Here is a 25143-nt window from a genome sequence, read left to right as displayed (position 1 = left end):
TTGACCACATCAACCAGTTCCGAATATTGTCTAGGTCTTGCTGCATGTGGACAAACTGCTTTTGTAGGAAGATCTGTGAATGGTACTAAGAAATGTGCAATATTCAGCAAATATCTCTGTGAAGAAGGAAGATCATTGAGAAAGCAGGTGAAGATGGTTAGACACGTCAACACTCAAGGATTCCTGCATCAAAGTCCCATGCTGAAAGGATTGATCTCTAACAATCACAAACTCCTTAATTTGTGCTGAACATTATGCAAGCAGTGTAGATTTCCCTCCTGATTTTCTATGGCATTAATTTTAGTGAAGGTCCTTCATACCATTCTCTGTTTAATGCTTCTCATATCATTTCTAGAGTTCAGCTCCTTTGCTTATATTTTGACCAAGGCCGTGAATGGGGTCAAGAGCTAATTGCGCCTGCTGGAATGCAAACTGAACTTCACTGGAAAATTATTGCTGTTTAGATGCCAAATATTAGCTCCATTAGAGACTCCTTCCATCGTGTTGCTATTGCTTGAATCGACTACAATTAACCTGATTTTAGTAAACAAGACAACTGGGCAAATTTTCACATTACCAGGTAGATGCCAGTGTGGGCCTTTTGTTGTGTAGCGGTTGCGTCCCCACCTCCGAGTCAGGCATTTCCAGTTCAAGTCCCACATACTCTAGAGGTGTGACATAACACATCTGAATAGGTTATCCTAAAAATATATGGAAGCCAGTGTTGGTGTTCCATTGATGTGCCCCTAATTCTAGGCCAGGAGAACCAGGTTCTAGCTCCACCTACTCCAGAGGTGGGTCACAACATCTCTGAACAGGTTGATAAGAAAATAAGTAGTTGCCAGTGTTGTAATTGTGCTGGAATAGTTTGGCTAAGGGCACATTAATTCTGGAACACGTTCAGTACTGCTGACAGAATGTTGTGATGGCCTACAGTCTTTGCAGCAACCTGTGTCTTCAGTACTTTCAAATTATAAGAATTGAAATGGATTGGTTGAAATCTGGAATTTGTGATGTTGGGGATATTAGGAGAATTCAGAGATGGATTAACTACATGATGCTACTCGCTGAAGAGGTTGTAAATACTTTAGCCTCATCCTTATTGCTGATATACTGGGCTCACCAGTTATTGGGGATGGGGACATTTGTGAGACTTCATCCTCGAATTCCATGACTGATTGTCCACCATCATTCATGACTGGACGTGAAAGGACTGCAGATCTTAGACAGATCACTTAGCTCTATACACTGCATGCTGTTTCCAATCTTTGGCATTCTAGTCAATACTGTGTCCAGCTTCATCAAACTGTCAACCTTTTTTTTGGCATGCCTCGTGCTATTCTTGGCATGTCCTCCTGCACTCTTCAAAAAAACCCCAATCCCCTTGCTTGATAGCAACAGTAGAGTCGAGGATTTGTTAGGTAGTGCGTTTTGGAACGGACTTGCAAACTATAGAAGTGAAGAATAAAAATATGCAAGCATATTATTAGGAGATAGATGGCTGTAAAGCAGGTAAGTCAAAATAGACAGAATGTCTTTTCGCATTCTTACTCATCTTGCAAATGTTCCTCATTTGCTAATCTAGGTAATCTTCTGTAGAAGCTTCATGGAGGACAGATGGGCATCTAATCATCTCCTCTCCCTTTCGTATTAGAGTGAGGGCTTGAGCTCAGTTACAATATTTTTATCATTACTGGTCATATAGTCACATCACTATCAAGATTGCCTACTTAGTAAGGTTATCAAGAGAGCTACCAACACTCATTGAACCTTCAGAAGAGGTGAGATAATGGGAAAGATATGCCATCATACTGCAACAGTCAACATTTGTCGTTTGAAAGCAGCATCCTTACCATCTGAGGAGCGTTACTAACATTTGATAGCCCCAGTGTTTTTGGCAAAATTTGTTTCCCTGGGGTGGTGAGATGCGAAGATGCTACTGTCACTAATGCAACTGTAAAGAGAAAGAGAGAGGTTGCAAGCACCAGCATCATCTTCTGGTATTCACATTACCAATGGAAACATTTGGTAATTCAAGATGCTCTAGCATCTGTATACTTGTCAATTACAAGAAATAAAAAAAGAAGCCTGTGAGATACTATAAAAGATGGAGGCAAACAAGATTCATAATTTTGTAACAACAAACATAACTTGCTGTGCAGATGTATTTTCTTTTAATTAATGAAGTCTATGGATTCCAACAATTTCCAAAACAACTAATAAATTACTTATGAAATTTTAGTCTTGGATCACATGGTTTATTGGCAGATGCCAATAGTTAGATGCAACAAAAATACTATACATGTTGCACAGGTTAACCTTGTTTTTAGTTTTAATGAAAAATCGCATGTTCCAGTCAAAAGATACTACTCAGCACTTAGAACAGAGACTATCATCCCTGAGAACACACGGCAGATTTCAGAAGATTTACCACATAAAATGTGAACAAGCCAAATAACGAGATGTGGCATTATAGCCATGCTTTTTCTTAATTTTCATTTTCCTCAGAATTAGACCATAAAATGGATGAATTATCTCTGTAGAGGACACCACTGATATCCTCTAGAGCCATAACAGATCAGAAACAACTCTATCCATCTGCCTGTCTAGATAAAAGACTGACTGAAAAATCAATATGTTCCCTTCATTCATTGAGCAGTCTTCAGCAATTATTGTATTAGACTATCAGGATACTAAGTCAATGGTAGATTCAGTTCAGTGTTAAGTAATTCAGGCAGAATGATGCATTATGGTGCCAAATGACTGTACAGTTTGATGGACAGTTACACTGCTTTCTGCTTGGGATGTGCACAAAATATGTATTGAGGGGTGTTTGTATGTGTATGCGTGCGTGTGGTGGAGGTGGAAGAGAACCACACTCTGCCATTCTTGCACATAATCTTTCAATTTGATTTGGAGCACAATTAGCAGAGGTCTGGGAGCAGGTTATCTATTCATTGAAGAGCAATGGAGAAAATGTAGCCAGTCCTTGCATATCAGTTTGGTCAATGGTGCATTAGATAGCTCCATTTCTTTATACTACCATCTGACTTTTATTAATTAAAAAGGCAGAACCAGTTAGTGAACCTCATTGTAGCTACCAGTTTTTTCAAAGCCAAATTAAGCTTGCAGAACTCATTAAATTTGAACCTTCCAACTGAAAGGAATGGAATGTGCTCCCCCACTCCCCCCCAAAACTGATTCATTTTACCAAGTGAAATGCATATTAAATGTTAAGTTATTGAAAACCACATCAATACTTACTTTTTGCTGGACTAACATTCTGATCTGTGAAAACTTTGATCTCGCCATTACTTTCTAGTATTCCAATCTATGAAAAAGAACATGAATATTACAAATAGCAATTTTACTTTAGTACAGTTTAGTGAATACAGAAATTTGAACAATTTATTTTACAACATTTTGTTATTTCCCTTCATTCCTTTAGGTATCAATTTTCAAAAAAAGAAACACTCAGGAAATGTACAATTTGCTCAGAGGCCTACACTACAGTGCTATATTATTATTTTGAAGGCAGGCACTAGTAACTTTTTTTTCCCTTCCAGTTTTGAAGACTATTTTCCTTAGTCACGTAGCATTAATCAGGAAGTTCATTTATGTGGAACTGTCAGTGCAAACTGAAGTCATGCCACAAAATTGCTCCAGAATCTCTCAGTATGTTTGTTAGATCTCATGTAAGAAATAAATGTTTCTATGAAGCCCACGAGAATAGGAAACAGAGATCAACACACTGACAAGCTGCAGATAGATATCTTTACAACAATTATGCTTGTGGCATTTTAGATAAACATTTCCTTATTGATTTTTTTGTATATTCTTACACAGGATTTAGATATCACCAACTATGACAACCTTACTGTTTATCCATAACTGCACCTCAGAGGGTGATGGTGAGCTGCCTTCTTGCAGTTTCATTCCATATGGCATAGGTACACAAATGCCAGTGGGAAAGCGTTCCGAGAAATTTGACCCAGTGACAGTGACAAAGAGGCAAAATTTCCAAGTTAAGATGGTTTGCAACTTGGAGGTTAACACAGATGCTGGGTTTGCATGAATCTGCTATCCTCACCCTTCTAGGTGGCAGGGATGTCAGGTTTGGAAAGCACTGTTGAACGCAAGTTAGTGTCGTTGCATCTAGCAGATGGTATACACGATTGCCAACTTGCACTAGTGATGGAAATAGTAAATTTGAAGATACTAAAATGTATGCCATTTAAGTTGGCTGCTTTGTCCTGGATGTTGTCAAGCTTCAAATGCTGTTGAAGCAACTGGACAGTATCCCATCACACGCCTGACTGATGCTTTGATACTGGTGGCAGAAGGAGACAAATAACACTGCAGTAATTCCAGCCAATGATCTGCTCTCATAGCTACAGTATTTACATGGCTGGCCTCTTTCTGGTCAGAATGTCGATAATGGTGGATTCAGCGGTGGTAATTCTATTGACTGCCACGGGAAGACAGTTAACACTCTTGCTTATTAGAGATGGTCATCGCTTAGTAGTGGAGACAAATGTTAGTTGCTGCTTTTCAGCCTCAGCCTGAACACTGTCAAGGTCTTGTTGAATGTCAACACAGGCTGCTTTAGTACGGAGCTGAGGAGTCATGAATGGAACAAAACAATGCAACTAACAGCAAATACCCCCAGTCTGACTTTATGATAGTAGGCAGTCAGTGATTAAACAGCTAAAAAAAGTGGTTGGGCTTAGGACTGTATCCTGAGGACCTATTACAGTCATGTCCTTCACTGGCCTACAACAACTACAACCATCTTAATTTGTGAAGTATGACTCCACCAGTGGACAGTACACTCAACCCCTCGCTCCATTTCCGTTGAGTCCAATTTTTCTCTGGCTCCTTGATGTCATATTCTGTCAAATGTTACCTTGATGTAAAGGACAATTATTTTGACATCATCTCTGGAGTTCAGTTCTTTTGTTGATGCTTGGATCAAGATTGTAATTAGATCATGAGCAGAGTGTGCATGACTGAACCTGAATGGTGTGTCAATAAGCAGATTGGTGCTGAATACATGCTGCTTAATAATTTTGTTTATAATATATTACATCATTTTTCTGGGGCTCAAGAGGAGACCAGTATGGTGCCAACTGGCCATGTCAGACTTTCTCCGCTTTGAGGACACAACATACTTGGTAATTTTTCATATTCTTGGCTAAATGCCAGTATTGTAGCTGTACTGGAACAATTTGGATATACCCTATAGCTACTGCAGAGGCACATCTTCAATACAAAAGTTGGAATGTTGTCAGGCTTATAGTCTTTACAGTCTCCAGTGCGTTCAGTTGTATGTTGATATACCATAAATAGAAATTGGTTGAAGGTTGTATTTGTGACCTCAACAGGAGACCAAAACTATTATTAACCAACACTTATAGTTGAAAAATAATCGATTTCATACTGATGTGCTAGGTTTCTGTGGTGTAAAATTATGTCCCAATACATGTATGAATCATAATGTAACACATGTATTGGGCCAAGCAGTGGAATGTGGTGTAAAATTCCAAGCAGTGGAATGTGGTGAAACGGTTAAAAATTATGTCCCAATACATGTGTGAATCTAACCGGAATGGAGGTGTTGCTTAGTCCCGTGTGAATCTTCTTATCTGTATGTAACCAGAATGGAATGTGTTTTTTAGCCTTGCTCTTCTGTGCACATGAATGTTTATATCTGGAAAAGAGTATATCAGCTGGAAAAGTCTCCAGTTCGGTGAGTCTGCTCCGGGGTTACGTTTAACCGCCGAGCGTGGGTTGTTGGCAACCGCTCTACGAGAACTGACGGCTCCCAGTTTTGGTAACATGTAGAGTGAGTATAAGCCAGACCCGTTGTGGCGACGCTGCGGGGAATAAAATGCCCATATTCTAGCAGACTCGCCTCTTGGTCGTTTGTTCTGTGTCAGACTACTCTCCTACGAACCTGACCTTGAGAATTTTTTTTAAAACAGTTTCCCCCAATCACTAAGGAAGGGGATATTAGAGAGTCTTTGCATCTTCTTCACTGTTCAGTTATCTGCCACCACTCAACTCAATGTAGCAAGTCTTTCAGATCTGATCAACTGATGTAACTTTTTCAAAGCTCTAACTAATGCTTGCTGCTTCCACTGTTTATCTTGCAAGTTGCCTTTTGCAGCTGAAGCATTCACACAAACTTAAGCCAGAAGTGCCAAGTGGATGATCCATCTTGGCCTCCCTCCTGTGGTCCCAACACAGATGTCAGTCTTCAGCCAATTTGATTCATTCAATACGATATCAAGAAACACTGCAGTCACTGGATACTGCAAAGGCTGTGGGCTCTAACAACAGCCCAGAAGTAATAATAAAGACTTGGGCTCCAGAATGTTTCACTCCCTTAGCCAAGCTGCAATCCTGGCATCTACTTCACAATGTGGAAAAATTGCCCAGGTATGTCCTACATGCAAAAGAGATGCCCAAATCCAAACCACCCCATCAATTTACTCTTGATAATCAGTAAAATGATGGATGGTGTCATCAACAGAGCTAAAGCAGCACCTGGTCAGCAACATCCTGTTCACTTACGCAGAGTTTGGATTCCACCAAGGCCATTCGGTTCCTGAACGTATTACAGCCTTAGTTCAAACATGGACTAACGAGCTGAATTCCAGAGGTGAGGCACATAGGAAGATGGTTCTAGTTGTTGGTCAGTCATCACAGTTGCAGGAGTTCCTCAGGAGTCTGTCCAAAGTCAAACTATCTTCAGGTGCTTCATCAAACACCTTCCCCTCTCCATCACGAAGTCAGAAGTGGGATGTTCACTGATGATTGCACAATGGTCAGCATCATTCACAAGTCCTCAGATACTGAGATACTGAGGGAGTCTGTTTTCAAATGCAACAAGGTCTGAACAATATCCAGGTTTGGGTTGACAGGAGGCAAGTAACAGTCGTGCCACACATTTGCAAGGTAATGGACATCTTCAGTGAGAGATAATCTAACCAACACCACTTGATATTCAATGCTGTTACCATCACTGAATCCCCCACTGACAACATCCTAGGAGGTTACCATTGACCAGAAACTCAACTGCACTTGCCATACACATTCGGTGGCTATAAGAATAGAACAGAGGCTAGGAACGTACCTCTTGACTCTCCAAACCCTATTCATCATCTACAAGGCACAAGTCAGGAGTGTGATGGAATACTCCCCACTTGCCTGGATGAGTGCAGCTGCAACAATATTCAAGAAGCAGGATACCATCCAGGACAAAGCAGCATATTTGATTGGCACCACATACACTAGGTCCTTTCACCACTTCAGGAACAGCAGCAATGTGTACTATCTACAAAATATTGTTGAAATTCACTAAAGAATATCAGACAACACCTTCAAATCCACAACTACTTCCATCTAGAAGAACGGCAGGAGGTACATGAGAACACCATTGTATGTAGGTTTTGCTCCAAGCAACTCACCATATGGACTTGGAAATGTATTTCCAGTCCCTCGATGTTGCAGAGTTAAAATTCTGGAAAACCTTTCCCCAAGGGTATTGTAGTTCTACCTGCAACACCACTCTCTGCAAATGGATTCTCAGTTTACTGACCCACAGGCCACAATTAGTGAAGATTGGGGAAAATATTTCATCCTCACTAACACTCAACATCCCAGGGCCCTACTGTACTCACTGTATACCCATGATTGCGTTGCCAAATACCAGACTAATGCCATTTACAAGTTCGTTGATGACACCACCATAGTCAGTCAAATCTCAGATGGCGACAAAACAGACTACAGTCAGGAGGTGGAAGACCTGGAAAAATGGTGCACTGAGAACAACCTAGCTCTCAATGCCAGCAAAACCAAGGATCTCATTATTGACTTTCAGCAGGATGTTACTCATGCCCCCCAACACATTAATAGCACAGAGGTGGAACAAGTTGTGTGTCAAACTCCTGGGAGTGGTTATCAACATTTCTTGGACTCTTCATGTGGACACACTGGTTACAACGGCCCAAAAACATCTCCTCTTGCTCAGGCAGCTGACAAAATTTGGCACAACGGTGAATACCCTTGCCAACGTTTACAGGTGCGCCATCGAGAGAATTCTGTCTGGATGTATCACTACCTGATATGGCAATTGCACCATTCACAATCTGAGACGGTTATAGAGAGTGGTGAACTCGGCCTAGATGATCACAAAGGCCAACCTTCCATTTCTCGAATCCATCTACCAGGCCCGCTGTCAAGGAAAGGCTCTCAGCATTCTCAAAGATCCATCTCACCCTGGCAATGCTTTACTACAACGTCTACCACTGGGGAGAAAGACCCTGAACACACGCACGAGCCAATTCTGTAACTGCATTTAGCATACCTTTCTACATTTCAACAGACCCCTGGACAACCTCCCACATCTCAACTTGCATAAACTTAGGGTCATCCAAAGCTCTGCTGCACATGTTCATTGCTCCAAATCCCATACATCAATTACTCATTATTATTGCCCAACATTGCCTCAATTTTTCTCATTTTCACAACCGTCCATTGCCTCTCTCATCTCTAATCTTTAGCAGCCCCACAAAAAATATATCTACATTCCTAATTCAGGCCATTTTTAACCTTTGTTTTTTAAAAAATGTATTAACCTACACCATCCGGAAAATCACCCATGCTTCCAGATGGAAGTAAGCCATTTGGCCCAACAAGTCCACACCGACCCAAGAGTAACCCACCCAGACCCATTCCCCTACCCTATATTTACTCCTGACTAATGTACTGAACACAATGGGCAATTTAGATTAGATTCCCTACAGTGTGGAAACAGGACCTTAGGCCCAACAAGTCTACACCGACCTTCTGAAGAGTAATCCACTCAAACCCATTTCCCTCTGACTAACGCACCTAACACTATGGGCAATTTAGCATGGCCAATTCACCTAACCTGCACATCTTTGGACTGTGGGAGGAAACCAGAGAACCCGGAGGAAACGCACGCAGTCACAGGGAGAATGTGCAAACTCCACATAGACAGTCGCCCAAGGCTGGAATTGAACCTGGGACCCTGGTGCAGTGAGGAAGCAGTGCTAACCACTGAGTCACCATGCACTTATCCATAGATCCCTAAAGTGGCAGACACGGGCAGAATGTGCAAATTCCACACAGACAGTCGCCCGAGGCAGGAATTGAACCCGGGTTCCTGGCGCTGTGTGAGGCAGCAGTGCTAAACACTGAGCCACTGTCCCGCCACAAATGAAGGAAACTGGAGCACACAATGAAAACCCACGCAGACACAGAGACGACGTGCAAACTCCACACAGGCAGTTACCTGAGGCTGGAATTGAACCCAAAACCCTGGCACTGTGATATAGCAGTGCTAACCACTGAACCACCAGCCCACCCAATTTCAACTGAATAGTTTATGTGCAAAGCCCATTAAGGACGCTGTGGATTTCAAGTATGACACCATTGGTGACTCTGCTTTCAGCAGCAAGGCCTTTTCTAAAATTCATACTCTAATCCTCTTCACATCACTTTCCTTTATGGATAAAACTTAAAATTTGCCTCTTTAAACTAAATAGTTAAACTCATTATTACCTCAAGTGGCTGTGTAAAACCTTGTTTTTTTAAACAAAGGACCAGTGAGAGTTTGGAGGAGCTGCTCCTCACCGATTTTAATCTTTCTCACATACCAAGGTGATTTTTCTCTCACTGGTTTTTCAGGATTTGTTTTTGGAGCTTTTGAGGGCAAATTTGCTTGCTGCCCCTGCATATCTTGTAACCTGGAGTGAACCATCATGGTACATGTTGTAATGTTAGAGTCACTATACAAATACAAATAATCACATTTGTAAAATAAGGGTAAACCAAGAATTTATAGTCATTACATAATATATAAATATAATAGAACCACAACAGCATATCAGACAAGAACTCAACTTCTACAGGTCTCAAACATTAAGCAAATAGCGATTTAATACAATTAATCATTGTTAAAAATAATATAGCCTTATTATGATATGAAATGGGCTACCCCAAAAGGTTGGAAAGGACAAATTCGATATTAAAGATGCCAGTGATAGAAGGCTTGAGCTCTTGGGAGAGGCCGAATAGGCTGGGTTATTTTCCCTGGAGCATCGGAGGCTGAGAGGTGACCTTATAGAAGTTTATAAAACCATGAGAGGCACGGATAGGGTGAATAGTCAAGGTATCTTCCCCAGGATAGGGGAGTCCAAAGCTAGAGGGCATAGGTTTAAGATGAGAAGGGAAAGATTTAAAAGGGACCTAAGGGCTAACGTTTTCACGCAAAGCATGGTGCGTGTATGGAATGAACAGCCAGAGGAAGCGGAGGAGGCAGGTATAATTACAACATTGAAAATGCATCTGGATGGGTGAATGAATAGGAAGGATTTAGAGGGATACAGGTTTAACACTGGCAAATGAGAATAGATAAATTTAGAAAATCTGACTGGTATGGATGAGTTGGACCAAAGGGTCAGTTTCCGTGCTGTACATCTCTATGACTCTAAATTTACAAAGGTATGGAGGGGAGGGGAAAACAGGGTGTGGAACTAATTGGATAGATTTTTCAAACAAGCAGTCAGTAGAGATGAGCCAGGTGCGTTCATCCTGCACTGTATGATTTGTGAATTCTATGCTAAGCTTACATATCTTTGAAGTCAACACATCCCACCTGTCCTAATGAAATGCATTGATGACCTGCTCTTAGGTATACAATTCAGTACTTCATAGATGTGATGCAACTACTCAGTAAAGTTCCCAGTATATATTATATTCAAAGTAGACAGAAACAAAGAAAAGCTACAAATGTAATTTGGGATTGCTGATCCTAGAACACAGTCTGAGATTGGTACCTGCAGTGCAGTCAAGTCCGTGCTCAAGGAGGGAAGGAGAAGCAGGAAACAGGAAATTCTGGAACATTTTCCTACCTATCTTTGTGCAATCAGATCTTGATGTCTGCTGTGGGGAAATTAGCACCAACAATTAAGATGGTTATAACTTTGGACTTGGAAACATTCAAGATAACTGGGAAGAGTCAGCATGGTTTTATGGAAGATAAATTGTATTTAACCAGTTTATTTGAATTCTAAGTAGTAACATGCTGTGGATAAAAGAGGTGTCCATTTGTGTTGTACTTGGATTCCAGATTTGATGGGGTACCACATAAAAGATTTGTGCAAAGCAAGAACTCAGTTTAGGGAATATAATACTAGCATGGATAGAAAATTGATTGGCTCGCAGAAAATAGAGTACACATGAATGGGTCTTTTCCAGATTGGCAGAATATGATGAGTGAGGTTCTATAGAGGTCTGTGGATGGGATATCAACTTTGTACAATTTAAATCAATTACTTAGATGAGGGGATTGAAGGCATGGTGGTTAAATTTTCAGATGGCATGAAGCTGGGTAGGAAGATGCTTTCATGTCACAGGCTGATATTGAGATTAATTGAGTGGGCAAAATGTTACTGGATTAGTAATCCAGGCTAATGTCGGTGGGAAATGGGTTGCAATTCAATGTGACAGATGGTGAGATTTGAATACAATAAAAAATTGTTGATTGAGCTTTTTATGGCAATCAGGTTCACTAAAGTCCTTTTGGGAAAGAAATCCTGCCATCTTTACCTGATTTGGCCTACGTATGACTGCAGACCCACAACAATGTCGTTGACCCTTAATGTTCTTCTGAGCATTCAGATGGGCTCATATTCCATGAACAAATAAGATAAAAGTCAGATGGGGTACAATATGGGAAAATGTGAAGTTGCTCACTTTTGCAAAAATAGAAAAAGCAGAAGAATTTTGAACTAGAGTGATTTACATATTCTAATTCATAAGTTACAAAAACTTAGCATACAATTAAGGAAATAATTAAAGCTAATGCAATCCTATCTATTGTTAGAAGAGGAACAGAACATAAAACTAAGGATTTTATGATACAATTTCAGTATTTGTCAGACCACATCTCTAATATGGTGTACAGTTTTGGTCTCCCTACTTAAGGAAGGATGTAAGCATGTTAGAGACTGTTCGGGAGTGATTTACAAATTGATAGTCAACATGAGTGGTTTATCACAAGGACAGGTTGGGCTTGCTTTCACAAGAGTTAAAAGTGTAATGGGCAATTTCATTTATATATTCTTAAAATTATGATAAGATGGACATGGAACAAATTTTTCCTCTTCTGGTCTATTCAGAACTAGGGGACACTATTTTAAAAATTAGGGGCCAAAACTTCAGGACAGAGCTGTGGGCAAGTTTCTACTGAGGATTGTGGGACTTTGGAACTAACTGCCTCAGAAAGCTGAGGCGACAGAGTCATTGAATATTGTTAGAGTAGAGGTCACTTGCTTGTCAAGAAGGGAATCAAAAGTGAGAGATAGATGGGAATGTGGAATTCTAAATAAATCAGCCATGATCTTACTGAATGGGCAAACAGGCTTGAATGGCCTGCTTCTGCCCCTAATTTGTATATTCATATATACGTTGGCTTAACTTGTGAATTTCTGTTGATTTACTGCAAGTTTACCCCAGTTGCTAGTGGGGCAATAATCCAACAGACAGCTGCTGCATTTTGAAAAGAAAGAATAAGAACATTTTTGAGAAAAAAAAATTAGCTATGTGGTAAAATTAATTTAATGAAATAATTGGAGTACAAAATCAGCAACTAGCTAATAAACTAGTTGGACTTTTCTCCTATGGGTATAGAGCAGATATTTATTACTCTCAATCTCTCTTTGGAAGGTTAATAAAGTAAACTACTGATATTTATTGGTCAGCACAACTTAAAGGTTATTGAGCAATTATAATTTCTGACACAATGATACAGCAAATCATTTGGATATAATGACATAGAACTGTCAGTCTACAGAACTTAAAAGGCTAAAAGATGGCGAAGGGCCATGGACCACACAGAGAAATATCGTTATTGCAAGAACAGCAGGAATTACAGAGAAGTTTGCATCAAAATGGAATTTTCAAAGCTTACAATCACAAGAGTAAAGAGTAAACTGTGGGTTAAAAATTACAATGTGTCTGATTTTGTAAGTGTAAGCATGTTGCACTTAAGCTAGAGTCAGATATGCCCTCATATAGTGTGGACAGATCGTTCAACATATCGTATAGAGGTTTGCATTGCATTACTGGAACTGCTGTTTTTTTGATGTGACATTAATCCATTTATCTGTTCAATTGGATATATAGATTCCATGGCTTCTGCCAGCTGTTGGATTGAGACAGATGTACCTGAAGAACAACTGAAACACAATGACACTATTTGAAGAAGCCTTTTTTTTATTGCTAATAAACCACATTCACCTCACACTGCAATATGACCCAACAATTGTTCACCTCATGATCTTTGCGGATCTTGGTCACTTTGTTTGCTGACATAAATGCAAATAATTGGATGCAAAGTATTTTAACAAAATCCTAATGAATTGCAATACGAGGTATACTATAGAAAGTGAAAATTTTCTTCCATTCTATAAAAGCAAATAAGGCCAAGGACACCTTTGGATTAATTCACGAATGTCAGCTAATGTCACCGAATTTTGTGGATAAAAGTTCACAATTAAGGCTGTATTTTTGGCAAAAACATAAGACTTACATCTTTGGCCATGTTAATGGTTCTTTTATTGCTGAATTTTGGATAGCTCGGTTGCCAAAATTAAAACATGCAGGATTCCACTGTAACAGCACCTAAAAATAAAAGATTGAAACTGAACAATTTTTTCAGTAAATTTATTTTATTCACAAGTTACAAAATATAACAAAGTCAGTGAACTTACGCCTTCATTTAACTCAACTTTTTAAAACTTCAATGCTTATTTGGCTTGCTGCATTTAATGTTACATTACATAGCAAAACACTGCAATTTTCTTTATTTATGCAGTCAATTGCTCATTATATTGTGCACTTTCTAGTTAATCTTAAATGTTTGTACAAATATTACAAAGTGAAAATAATATAGAAATGAAAAACTGAAGAAACTTGGTAATTGCATACAAATAAAACTTAATTTGGAAATTACTGAAGATGATTGCTGGGCCTAGTCTTCCAGAAGCAACTAGGCAAATTGTTAGATCAGGTTTTGCACAATCTGCAGTTTACATTAGTCTAAAACCTACACCAAAACCTGATCAACGTTATTACTTTAGCGAACTAAGGTCAAATGTTAAAATAATACGAGAATACATCAAGACAAAACGTTAACAACCGGTTTCCTGCAGACCAGTTAGCATTAAGGCCCCGCCAGGCCTCATGGCCTATCCACCACATACACGAATATGAAAAACAAATACATTTAATAATCGCTGTTTTTTTAATTCGGTACTAAGGACTAGTACCTTCCACACCTTATACCCGCTGTCTTGTTAACGATCAGAACATTTAAAAGATCACACTTTTTACTTTGCAAGCATGCTCGAAACAAACCTTCTGAGAGAGCTTATCCTTTCATCAGAATATTCATTGCTCCCAAGATGTGGCTCCTTCAAGATTATACATACAGATATAAAACCTATGCACATTTACAACGTCAAGAAGTTTGGACGATAAAAAAAGTTTTAGATAAATTAGTCTGCAATTGCTTTTGTCTTTCGTGCTGATGCCTTGCATACTTACTCTGGTATTGTATTTGGAGGCGCTTCAATTCCCTTTTAAAATTGAAAACCTAGCGAAATTCATACATTATAAACAATTCGGTTTGCATTTACAGTTCCCCTTACCCCCACTCCACTTCAACTTGGGACACCTCCAACCTCGGCACTCTCCCCTCCCCTCCTCCTCATCTGGAGCCTGTAGGCCTTGAAGCCAGGGGCTGTCTTACTGTAAACAACCTGAAGCCAAACCAACAGCAGATGGGACTCACACCAGTACTGAAAAGGTTATAGCTGAAAAAAAAACAATTCTCTCAACCCTCCCCACCATACCAGGCCTCCTTCCTTAATTCATGTCAAAAAGAAAATGAAGCAACAATAAAAACATTTCAGTCATTTTAACTAATTTCCAGGAAGATCACCGAGATAAAATCGAGACCAGAAACTTAAGAAAAGCTTAGTTTGAGGCCAAAATCAGGCCGATCACATATCCCTTTTCCTATTTTCTTAAGGAAAAAAAGAGCGATATGAAGCGATGATACCTTTTCAACACATATCAATCTGTCGACTCCACAGGCGGCGCTTTCTCAAATTTTTTTTCCCTTCTTTCCAGGAGGGTGAGAGGGGAGGGGGACTGGGGTGAATGAAGGGAAATTTAAAATAAATATAACAGCGATTTATCAAATGAAGAAGGGGGTGGAGGGGGAAGGGGATGAGTGAGGGAAATGAAGCAAATCGCCGCTTCTCGCCCAGCACCTCAGACACATCAGGGGAATGGATTTAAAATTAAAATAAAACTCAGCTCCACTCCACTGGAATTACATTGTCATTATTCTCTGGGAGGCGGGAAGGGTTTAGTTTTTTTTGTTTCTGTCAGTTTTTTATCGGTGTGCAGGGTGGGTTAAAAAGAGGAGGAGGGGAAGGGAGGAGGAGGGTTGGCAGTCGAGGGTGTTCAGATGGTCCTAGGATGGGATAAGGTATGCTTTCCAGCCCGCTGCCGCCCCGTCTCCCTCCCCACCAGCCTTCACACCGATCCGGCCAAAATGAAGCTGCCTGCAGCCGCTCGCAACTGTTTTCATCCTCAACCGATCTTGGCGGTGTCCGGCTCGCGCCGCCTCGCCATTGGCTCCTCGCTCGGCCCCGCCTCCCTGGCCCTGGCCCATTGGTCCATCCGACGAGCCTTCCCCTCTCTTCTCCCACCCCCTCCCTCCGCGAAGGCGCCGGAGCCTCGCGATTGGCCCTCCCCGCGGCGGACGGCCGTCACCACCCTCCGCTCTCCCCGTCGCCCAATGAAAATCGGGTTTACGGAGTAAACCTCCGGCCTTCTCATCCATCGAGGTTGGCGATTGGCGGAGGCTGGGCCAGGGCGAGCGCGCGCGCATCTTCCCCGTTGCCGGGCCACGCCCCCTTGTTTTTGAAAGTGTGTTGGACGTGACTGGAGCGTGCGAGTTCGTTCGTGTGTCTGAGGGATGTGTTTGTCAGCTTAAGGCATTCTGTCTAGGTAAGATAACGTTTATTCGCAACCACAGCCTGATAAAGAGGACCTATTTGTATTTCTCTTGGCGCGTGTTTAGCTTAGGCAACTGAGTCCAGATAGTGGTAGGAAGTGCTTGTGGATGTGGAGCACATCCCGTCAGCGAGCACTAGACATGGCCGTGGTCTGTACTGAAAACAACAAATGCTGCAGACCACAGCAGATCAGGCAGCATCCATGGAGAGAGAGAGAAAGCTAATGTTTCAACTGTAAATCTCAGCGATGGCCACTGGACTGCTCTGGCCCCTAGACATCGTTAAGTTAAAAATCACACAACTCCAGGTTATAGTCCGACAGGTTTATTTGGAAGCACTAGCTTTCGGGACAACCACCTGATGAAGGAGCTAACGCTCCAAAAGCTAGTGCTTCCACATAAACCTGTCGGAGTATAACCTGGTGTTGTACGATTTTTAACTTTGTACACTCCACACTGGCATCTCCAAGCCCAGATATCCTAGTAGCTGACAAACCTACCACCACACTGAAATAGCTCCTGATGAATTTTAAGGACCATGTACCTACAGCCAGCAGAACAAACGTCACACACAAAATACCCTGCAAGGACTGCAACAAATCTTACAGGCGGGCAGGAAACTAGCCACCAAAAGACATGACCAACTATCAGTGGTATCCATACTCCCAGATGAAGAGGGACATTAGTTTAACTGAGACAGTACATCCAGGATGGCTAAACAAAAACATGGATGCGAATTTCTCAAGGCCTGGTATTCAAACGAACTCCATTTACAAACCTATTGGTTTGGCCTCCATTTACCAACCTCAGAAAAAGAACCGGAAGTGATATCACCCACCACAACAGACCAATACACATAAGTAGCAAGACAAGAACACCAGTTCTTCACCGGAGGCTCACTGATGTTACCTAGCATGGTGATGAAATGTCTGGGATCAAATCTACCAGCTCAGCAAGCAAACTTACAACCTGAACAACCCAACCTGGATGAACCAGTCTGCTTGAATGACAACCCATTCACCACCTTTGAAATATTTTCTTACTCTCATATGCAAGTGCATATGAGAGCAGTGTGCACAGAATACAAAGTATAAAATGTATGAACATACGGCATCAACTCAGCAACATCACCTTCCAAACCTCCAAACTCTTAACACCAGAAAGGATAAGGGGAGCAGATGTATGGGAGCACTACCATCTGAAAGTTCCCTTCCAAGTCTCATAACATCCTGACTTGGAACTATATTGTCATTCTTTCACTATCACTAGCTCAAAACACTGTGACTACCTCTCTAACAGCATAGTAAGTGTACTGACACTGCTTGGAATGCAGTGGTTCAAGAACCGGGATCACCATTACATTCTCAAGGACAAGAAATGCCCTTGACTGTGACACTCCTCTCATGATAAAAATTTAAAAAGCAGCAATGAAATCTGACAAACAGCCATGTGGTATTGAGCAAATAGTTTGTCCTTTAAAATATTGGTTAAAACATGACAACTGGCCAGGACACTGTAGTAAACTTCCCTGGCTCTTCTGAAAACTGGGGTCTTTTACTACTGGCTGACAGGGCTGAAAAGTGATGACAGGAGAATCGATGTTTCGGGCATAAGCCCTTCTTCCTGAAACGTCAATTGTCCTGCTCCTTGGATGCTGCCTGACCTGCTGCGCTTTTCCAGCAACACATTTTTCAGCTCTGATCTCCAGCATCTGCAGTCCTCACTTTCTCCTGGCTGACAGGGGCATCCATTTCATTTCTCCATGTCCTAAACATGGATATTTAAGAAAACTAAAGTAGTTATGCTGGCACAATGCTTATCTTCCATCTTCAAGTCTTACTGAGTTATACTCTTTAGGAAGGGCACTGGTTCAATGGCCTTTTTGTTGGGAGGAGAGCTTTGTAATTGATCTAATGAACCTTAAACCAAGAAAAGAACGAGAGAAAAAAACAACATCACAGCACCCATCAGAAAAGCATTAGGATAGGGTAGATGCAGAGTCTTGTTTATAAAAACGAAGTTTAACTGACCACAGTACCACTGAGAAGTGAGGTGATCCACTACAGCCTGTGGACTTTTATCTGGCCACCAGGCAACTTGCTGGATTCCTTTGAAGTTATCAGGAGATTTCAGGTTGGGAGTTTTTGAAAAGTATATTTCCAGATGGGTGGAACTTGATCATATTATCCAAGCTCAACAGTTTTGATGCATTCTCTCATTTTGTATTCCTTGCCACACTCTTCAATTGTCCTTCCTCATTAAGAACTGCCTTTTCAAACAGTCATAATGGTTCTGAAGAAATGTAATCTTTCAAATGATCTATAGTAATCTAAAAAAATGATAGAGAAAGAAAGTAGAGGCTGAGTGAAGAAAGAGAAAAGACAAAAGATGGTGGAGGAGAACATGGCAAAATAGTTAAGCTTCAAAGAAGGGTAAGAGGAGAGCATAGGGGAAAGAGGAGTAATTTTAAAAAATATATTCATTCTTGAGATGTGGGCACCATGCCTGAGTTGGCATTGTCCATTCATAATTGCCCTTGGAAAAAGTGGGTAGTGAGCTGTATTCTTGAACTGCTGTAGTATTTGAGGTGTAGGTACATGCGCAGTGCTGTCAATGAGGGAATTTCAGGATTTTGACTAGTGACACTAAAGGAACAGCAATACAGGGTAGTACCGACTCAAGGTGATATCACTTGGAGTGAAACTTGCAGGTTGTGATATGCATTGTCCTTTCTAGATAATCAAGGTTGTGGGTTTGTAAGGTGCTCTTGGAACCTTGATGAGTTGGAAATTGTTACACAGTCCTGTCACTGTCATTGGTGGAAGAAGTTAATGTTAAAGGTATTAGATAGGGTGTCTGTCAATCAGGCTGCTTTGACCTGGATTTCCAGTTTGTAACTTTCCTTACAAGTCAATTGGAGGATTATGTGGAATGCCTCTGAAAAAAATCAAATGAATTAAATCTGTATAAAATCTTAGTAAGACCTCAGTCAGAGCATTGCATGCATATTGATTTTGTAGTAAGGTGGATAGTGCACGTTCTATTTAATCCCAGATGTTATTATTTGTCAAGTCAGATTCCAGACCGGATTCTTGATCAATCATTTTTGGATTTAACAGGTGATCTTTCACTAAAATAAGCACACAATTCTGCAGCATTTGTTTCAACAATGACACAGAACTTTATTAAGCAGAAGATATGAAGAAAAATTGAATAAAGGTTTGTGAGAAGATTTGTAGCACACTAATCAACAGCCACTCAGACAACAACTCACCAAAACGAAGGACCCGATACCCAGCATGAGCAAAACTAATGTAGTGTACAAAATCCCATGCAAGGACTGCACAAAACACTATATAGGACAAACAGGAAGACAGCTAATGATCCGCATGCTGAAACTGACAACCGGAAGCGGCAGGGACAGGCCACTATAAATGCCGGAGGAAACACCACAGAAGCGCTTCACAGGAGGCTCCCAAGCACTGATGATGTCGCCTAGCCAGGGGACGAAACGTTTGCAACAAAAACGTCCAGCTCGGCGAACAGAACTACGGCAAAAATTGAATAAACCAGACTATTTGCATGCAACACATGTTTAAGGATTTTGAAACACTAAAACACAATCCCATTATTAACAACAGCACTACTTTATAGTACTCACAAAGAGACAATGCCTTCTCCAGGGCTTAACCTTCAGCCAAGACTGCTGCAAAACCTTTCAGTCTAAAAGGGCTTATTCAAGCTCTGGGTGTTTTCTCTAAACCAAAAAAGTAATCTAGAATTTTCTAATGCAGCCTAATGCACATCACTTTATATTGTTTGCTCAAAAACTCTCCAAACATAAACAAACTCCATTATGCTTCAAGAACCATCTGCCTCAACTGGTTTTTAAAAATAAGTTACCATGGATTTAGAAAGACTCACATGTTAATCATTAAGCCTCTTCACACACAGAGAGAGCACATATGTCACCAGTTCAAATTCAAAAATGAAGATATAAAAATATATGCAAGATATTAAAATATATACAAGCCACACATCTTGCTTCACATGGTGTTCAGTTGGCAAGGCATCTTAGGACAATGGAGCACAATAGTCTCAAGTTAGTGTGACAATTTGAGGGATAATCTAGATCATAGCATAACCATTGATTCAGAGCAGACAGCAGCACCCAGAAGGAAAGAGTTCAGTGTTTGCCAGACCATAATATATGCATAACTTTTAAATTTATATCCATTTAAAATAAGAGAAGGTTGGTGGTCTCTGAGAATATGGCTGCCTTTTGGAGTAGGAAAGTGGAATCAACTGTCAAACGTATAATAGTGCATGACATTTTATCTCCTGGTTTAATAATGATATTAAGCTTTTGTGGAAAATGTTGAGAGTCACTCTGTCTGTGACAGATGTGGGTGCTTTGGAGATTGGTGGGGTAACAGTGTACATAGTCATTGGCAATGAAAGAGGGGTATTCTTGATATCTAGTGACCGAATTAGAAATCATACTACCACTTGCCCTAAAACAATTGCGAATGTTAATTTGCTGTCAGCACCATCTGAAATGTGATCACCTCCACATTCCTCCCCATGTTAATTCTGTTTCATTTTGTACAGTTCCATCAACAATGAGGCAACAGCTACCACTAATTGAGGTTGACACAGAGGAGGTTACTCACTCAGTGGAAGCTCTGTCACGTTTGCGTCCTCCAACAAGTCAGATACACGCACCTCTGTGGAGATTCCAAGCGAGTAAGCGAGGTTATCACATAATGAGGAAAATATGATAAGTAAGCATATGTTGGAGACAAGGACAGCAGGAACAGTTCTCATTAGTGGGCTGCTACTGAGCAGCAGTGAGGAGAGAGTGGATGCTTGTGGATGTACCAATCAAGTGGGCTGCTTTGTCCTGGATAGTGTCAAGCTTCTTGACTATTGTTGGAGCTACACTCATCCAGGCAAATGGGGAGTATTCCATCATACTGCTCACTTATGCAAGTGAGTACTGCATGCAATACTTGCTACAGTATTCTTAGCTTCTGACCTGTTCTTGTAACCACTGATTTGATTTTATTGTCATATGTATTTTACAGTAAGAACACAATAAAATACAGTGAAAACCTTTCATTTGTTGCCTTGAAACAGTGCCATCTTGAATAATTAAAGAATAAGGAGTAAAGAAATAAAAATGAAAAATATAGTTTGAAGAGAGTCCTTCAGTCCTGAGGCCACTAATCACTCTCAACAACACCTGCATCGCCATCCCTCTGCCATTGCTTCGCTGCTGTCTAGACCGAACCCAACCAACATTGAATTTGCCAATCCTCAGACGCCATCTTTGCCACTGAGCCAATGTTCCCCCACCACCACTTGCCGCCCTGTGCCAGACCAACCAACATCAGAGCACTTCTCTTGCTGCTGGGCTCACCTCATTGATGTCGCCATTATGCCCTTCCTGCCTTCACTTCTCCCCTGCCAGCACTGGACCCAACCAATGATGAAGTTGCCAATCCTCACGTGCCATCTTTTGCCGCTGGGCCTACCTTGCATCTGTCACCTCTGCTGATGTAGCAGCTGCCTGATTCCAGTTCCTGTAAGTATGGGTTCACACTGGGCCTCTTGATATCCATGGAGGCCCGCCAAAGGTCCGTGCCCTGGGCCTGCCTTGCAACTGCTTGAGGACCACACCCTGGGTCGCTCGAGGTGTGCGGTAGACTCACCCCAGGTTCTTCCCTGGGCCCGGCTTGAAGTCCATGCCCTGGGTCTGCTTGAGGCCACTGCGTTGGGCTCTAGCATCCGCAGATGCCTTCCAAGCTTAGGTCAAGGTAAGTAAGTGGGGAAAAAAAGAGAGAAAAATGAAAAGAAAAAGAAATGCATTTGGAGCAGATAAACTATGCACAGGAGCCCTACTATTCTGCCATTTGTTTTGATATGGTGAGTGCAGTTAAGTTTCTGATCACTGGTAACCCACAGAATGTTGATAACGGGGATTCAGTGATGGTAATTGAATGTCAAGGGCTGGTGGTTAGATAGTCTCTTATTGGCAATGGCCATTGTCTGTCATTTGTAATGTGCATGTGTTATTTGCCACTTGTCATCTCAAGCCTGCATATTGTTTAGATTTTGTTGCATTTGAACATGGATTTCTGTAGTATCTGAGGAATCCCAAATGATGCAATCAATGGCAAACATTCCCACTTCTTACCTTATGATGAAGGAAATGTCAGTGATGAAGCACCTGTAGATAGTTGGGCCTTGAATACTACTCTGAGGAACTCCTGCAGAGACGTCCTGCAACTGAGATGACTGACCTCCAACAACCACAACTATCTTCCTACATGCCAGGTATGACTCCAGTCAGTGTAGAATTTCCCCCCTGATTCCCGTTGACTCCAGTTTTGCTCAGCCTCCTTGATGCCAAAGACTGTAACTCTCATCCCACTCCTGGAATTCAGATCTTTTGTCCATATTTGATTCAAAGGAGTAATGAGGTCATGAGTGGCCCTGGCGGAATCCAAACTTAGTGTCAGTGAGCAGATTATAGCTGAGCTGCTTGATAACACTGTTGATGACATCTTCCATCACCTAATTGATGATCAGTTATAGTTAGTCAAATTGGATTTATCCTATTTATGTTATACTGGAAATACTGGGACAAGTTTACGCATTAAGTGCTGGTATGATAGCTGTACAGATAAGATTGACTAGGTGTACAACAAGTTCTGGAGCACAATTCCACAGTACTATTGTCAGAATATTGTCAAGTCCCATAGACTTTGCATTATCCAGTACCTCCAACCATTTCTTGATATTATGTGGAGTGAATCATATTGGCTGAAGACTGTTCATTTGTGATGATGGTGATCCCTGGAGGGATACAAGATGAATCACCTATTTGGCATTTCTGGCTGAATGACCTCTTGCACACTTCATTGAACCTGGATTGATGGTAATGTAAAATAGGGTATAGGGAGGGCCATGAGGTTGCAGATTTTGTTGGAGTATGATTCTTCTACTGCTGATAGCCCAAAGTTCCTCATCATGAGTTGATAAATTTGTTTGAAGTCATCCCATTTAGCACAGTTCGAAGACTGTTCTAATTCTGCCCTGGAACACAGTTCTATCCAGGAGGTCCCATTTGTTGCAGATTTGATACATCACCTGTTCTGCCATGGTTAATTGTTTTAAATTAATTACACTAATATCCTTAATTAGCATTGTCCCTATCTCTCAGCCAGGTGGCCCTGGTTCAATTTCCAATTGCTGTTGATATGTATAATATCAAACCGGAACAGGCGCGTTTGAAAATATCTGCCCTTACTGAGAAAAGCTAAGGTAATACCAATTCCAGTTTTTAAAAATGAGTTTGCAATATGTCTAACTAAGGAGCTACGATGCAGGGATATTTTAAAGAATGTAATATTGTATCAGAAATCTTTTGGAAGAGAAAACAGTGACAGCACACTGCACAATTAAGCACTAACAAGCACATGTTTTGGTGTTTGGAATTTTCCATATGGTGGCTTACTTAAAGAGCATAGAACAATGCAGCACAGAACAGGCCCTTCAGCCCTCGATGTTGCGCTGACCTGTGAACAAATCTAAGCCCATCCTCCAACACTATCCCATCATCATCCATATACTTATCCAAGGACTGTTCAAATGCCCCGAATGTGGCTGAGTTAAATACACTGGCAGGTAGGGCATTCTACGCCCTTACCACTCTGAGTAAAGAACCTGCCTCTGACATATGTCTTAAATCTTTCACCCCTCAATTTGCAGCTATGCCCTCTTGAACAAGCCGTCTTAGTCATCCGAGGAAAAAGACTCACTGTCCACCCTATCTAATCCTCTAATCACCTTGTATGTCTCTATTAAATCCCCTCTTAGCCTCCTCTTCTCCAATGAGAACAGACCCAAGTCCCTCAGCCTTTCCTCATAAGACCTTCGCTCCAGACTAGGAAACTTCCTGGGAAATCTCCTCTGCACCTTTTCCAATGCTTTCACATCCTTCCTGTAATGGGTGACCAGTATTCCAAGTGAGGCCGCACCAGTGTTTTGTACAGTTGCAACATGGTATCACTGCTCCAGAACTCAATCCCTCTACCAATAAAACCTAACACAACATATGCCTTATTAACAGCACTATCCACGTGGGTGGCAACTTTCAGATATTTATGTACATGGACTCAAGATTCCTCTGCACATCCATACTACCAAGAATCTTTCCATTGACCCAGTATTCTGCCTTCCTGTAATTCTTCCCAGAGTGTATCACCTCACATTTATCTGCCTTGAACTCCATTTGCTATCTCTCAGCCCAATTCTGCAGTTTATCCATGTTCCCCTGCAACCTGTGACATTCTTCCACAATGTCCACCACTCCACTGACATTAGTGTTATCTGCAAACTTACTAATCCATCCACCTATGCCTGCGTCCAAGTCATTTATAAAAAAACTACAAACAGCAGTGGTCCCAACACACCACTAATAACCAGACTCCAGGCTAAATATTTTCCATCAACCACCTCTCGTTGCCTTCTTACAGAAAGCCATTTCTAATCTAAACTGCTAAATCACCCTTAATCCCATGCATCTGTATTTTCTCCAATAGCCTACTTTGTGGAACCTTCTCAAAGGCTTTACTGAAGTCCATGTACAATCTGTCAACTGCACTACCCTCATCCACGTGCTTGGTCACCTTCTCAAAAAACTCAGAGATTTGTGAGACAGGATCTGCCCTTGACAAAACCATGTTGACTATCTCCAATCAAATTGTTGCTCGCTAGATAATTATAAATCCTATCGATTATAATCCTTTCCAAAACCTTTCCGAAACAGCCGCAAGGCTGATTATTTTATAATAACCTGGGTCATCTCGACTGCCCTTCTTGAACAAGGGCACAACATTTGCAATCCTCCAGTCCTCTGGTACTAAACCTGTAGACAATGACAACTCAAAGATCAAGGCGAAAGTCTCTACCATCTCCTTCCTAGCTTCCCAGAGAATCCTCTGATAAATCCT

The 25143-nt window shown here is 41.2% G+C and overlaps 1 protein-coding gene across 5 annotated transcripts in view; it reads right to left on the bottom strand.

Moving 5' to 3' along the window:
• The window catches only part of LOC122557396 (transcription factor Dp-1-like), a 58798-nt gene extending 43093 nt beyond the window's left edge, over positions 1–15705 (bottom strand). The window contains exons 1-4 of one of the 5 annotated variants that reach the window (XM_043705060.1): positions 15158–15703; positions 13625–13716; positions 3265–3331; positions 1854–1954 (exon numbers count right to left, since the gene is read on the bottom strand). In XM_043705060.1, coding sequence (XP_043560995.1) covers positions 1854–1954; positions 3265–3331; positions 13625–13636 — 180 coding nt within the window. In that variant the 5' untranslated portion in view covers positions 13637–13716; positions 15158–15703. Of the gene's footprint in view, positions 1–1853; positions 1955–3264; positions 3332–9591; positions 9723–10868; positions 10888–11640; positions 11729–13624; positions 13717–15157 lie in introns of those variants that run through there. The other 4 variants (XM_043705061.1, XM_043705063.1, XM_043705065.1 and 1 more) reach the window with 4 other exon arrangements.
• Positions 15706–25143: the final 9438 nt, after the last annotated feature.

Source organism: Chiloscyllium plagiosum, chromosome 15 (assembly GCF_004010195.1).
Source record: "Chiloscyllium plagiosum isolate BGI_BamShark_2017 chromosome 15, ASM401019v2, whole genome shotgun sequence".
NCBI lineage: Eukaryota > Metazoa > Chordata > Chondrichthyes > Orectolobiformes > Hemiscylliidae > Chiloscyllium > Chiloscyllium plagiosum.
This window is presented reverse-complemented; position numbering and strand designations above follow the sequence as displayed.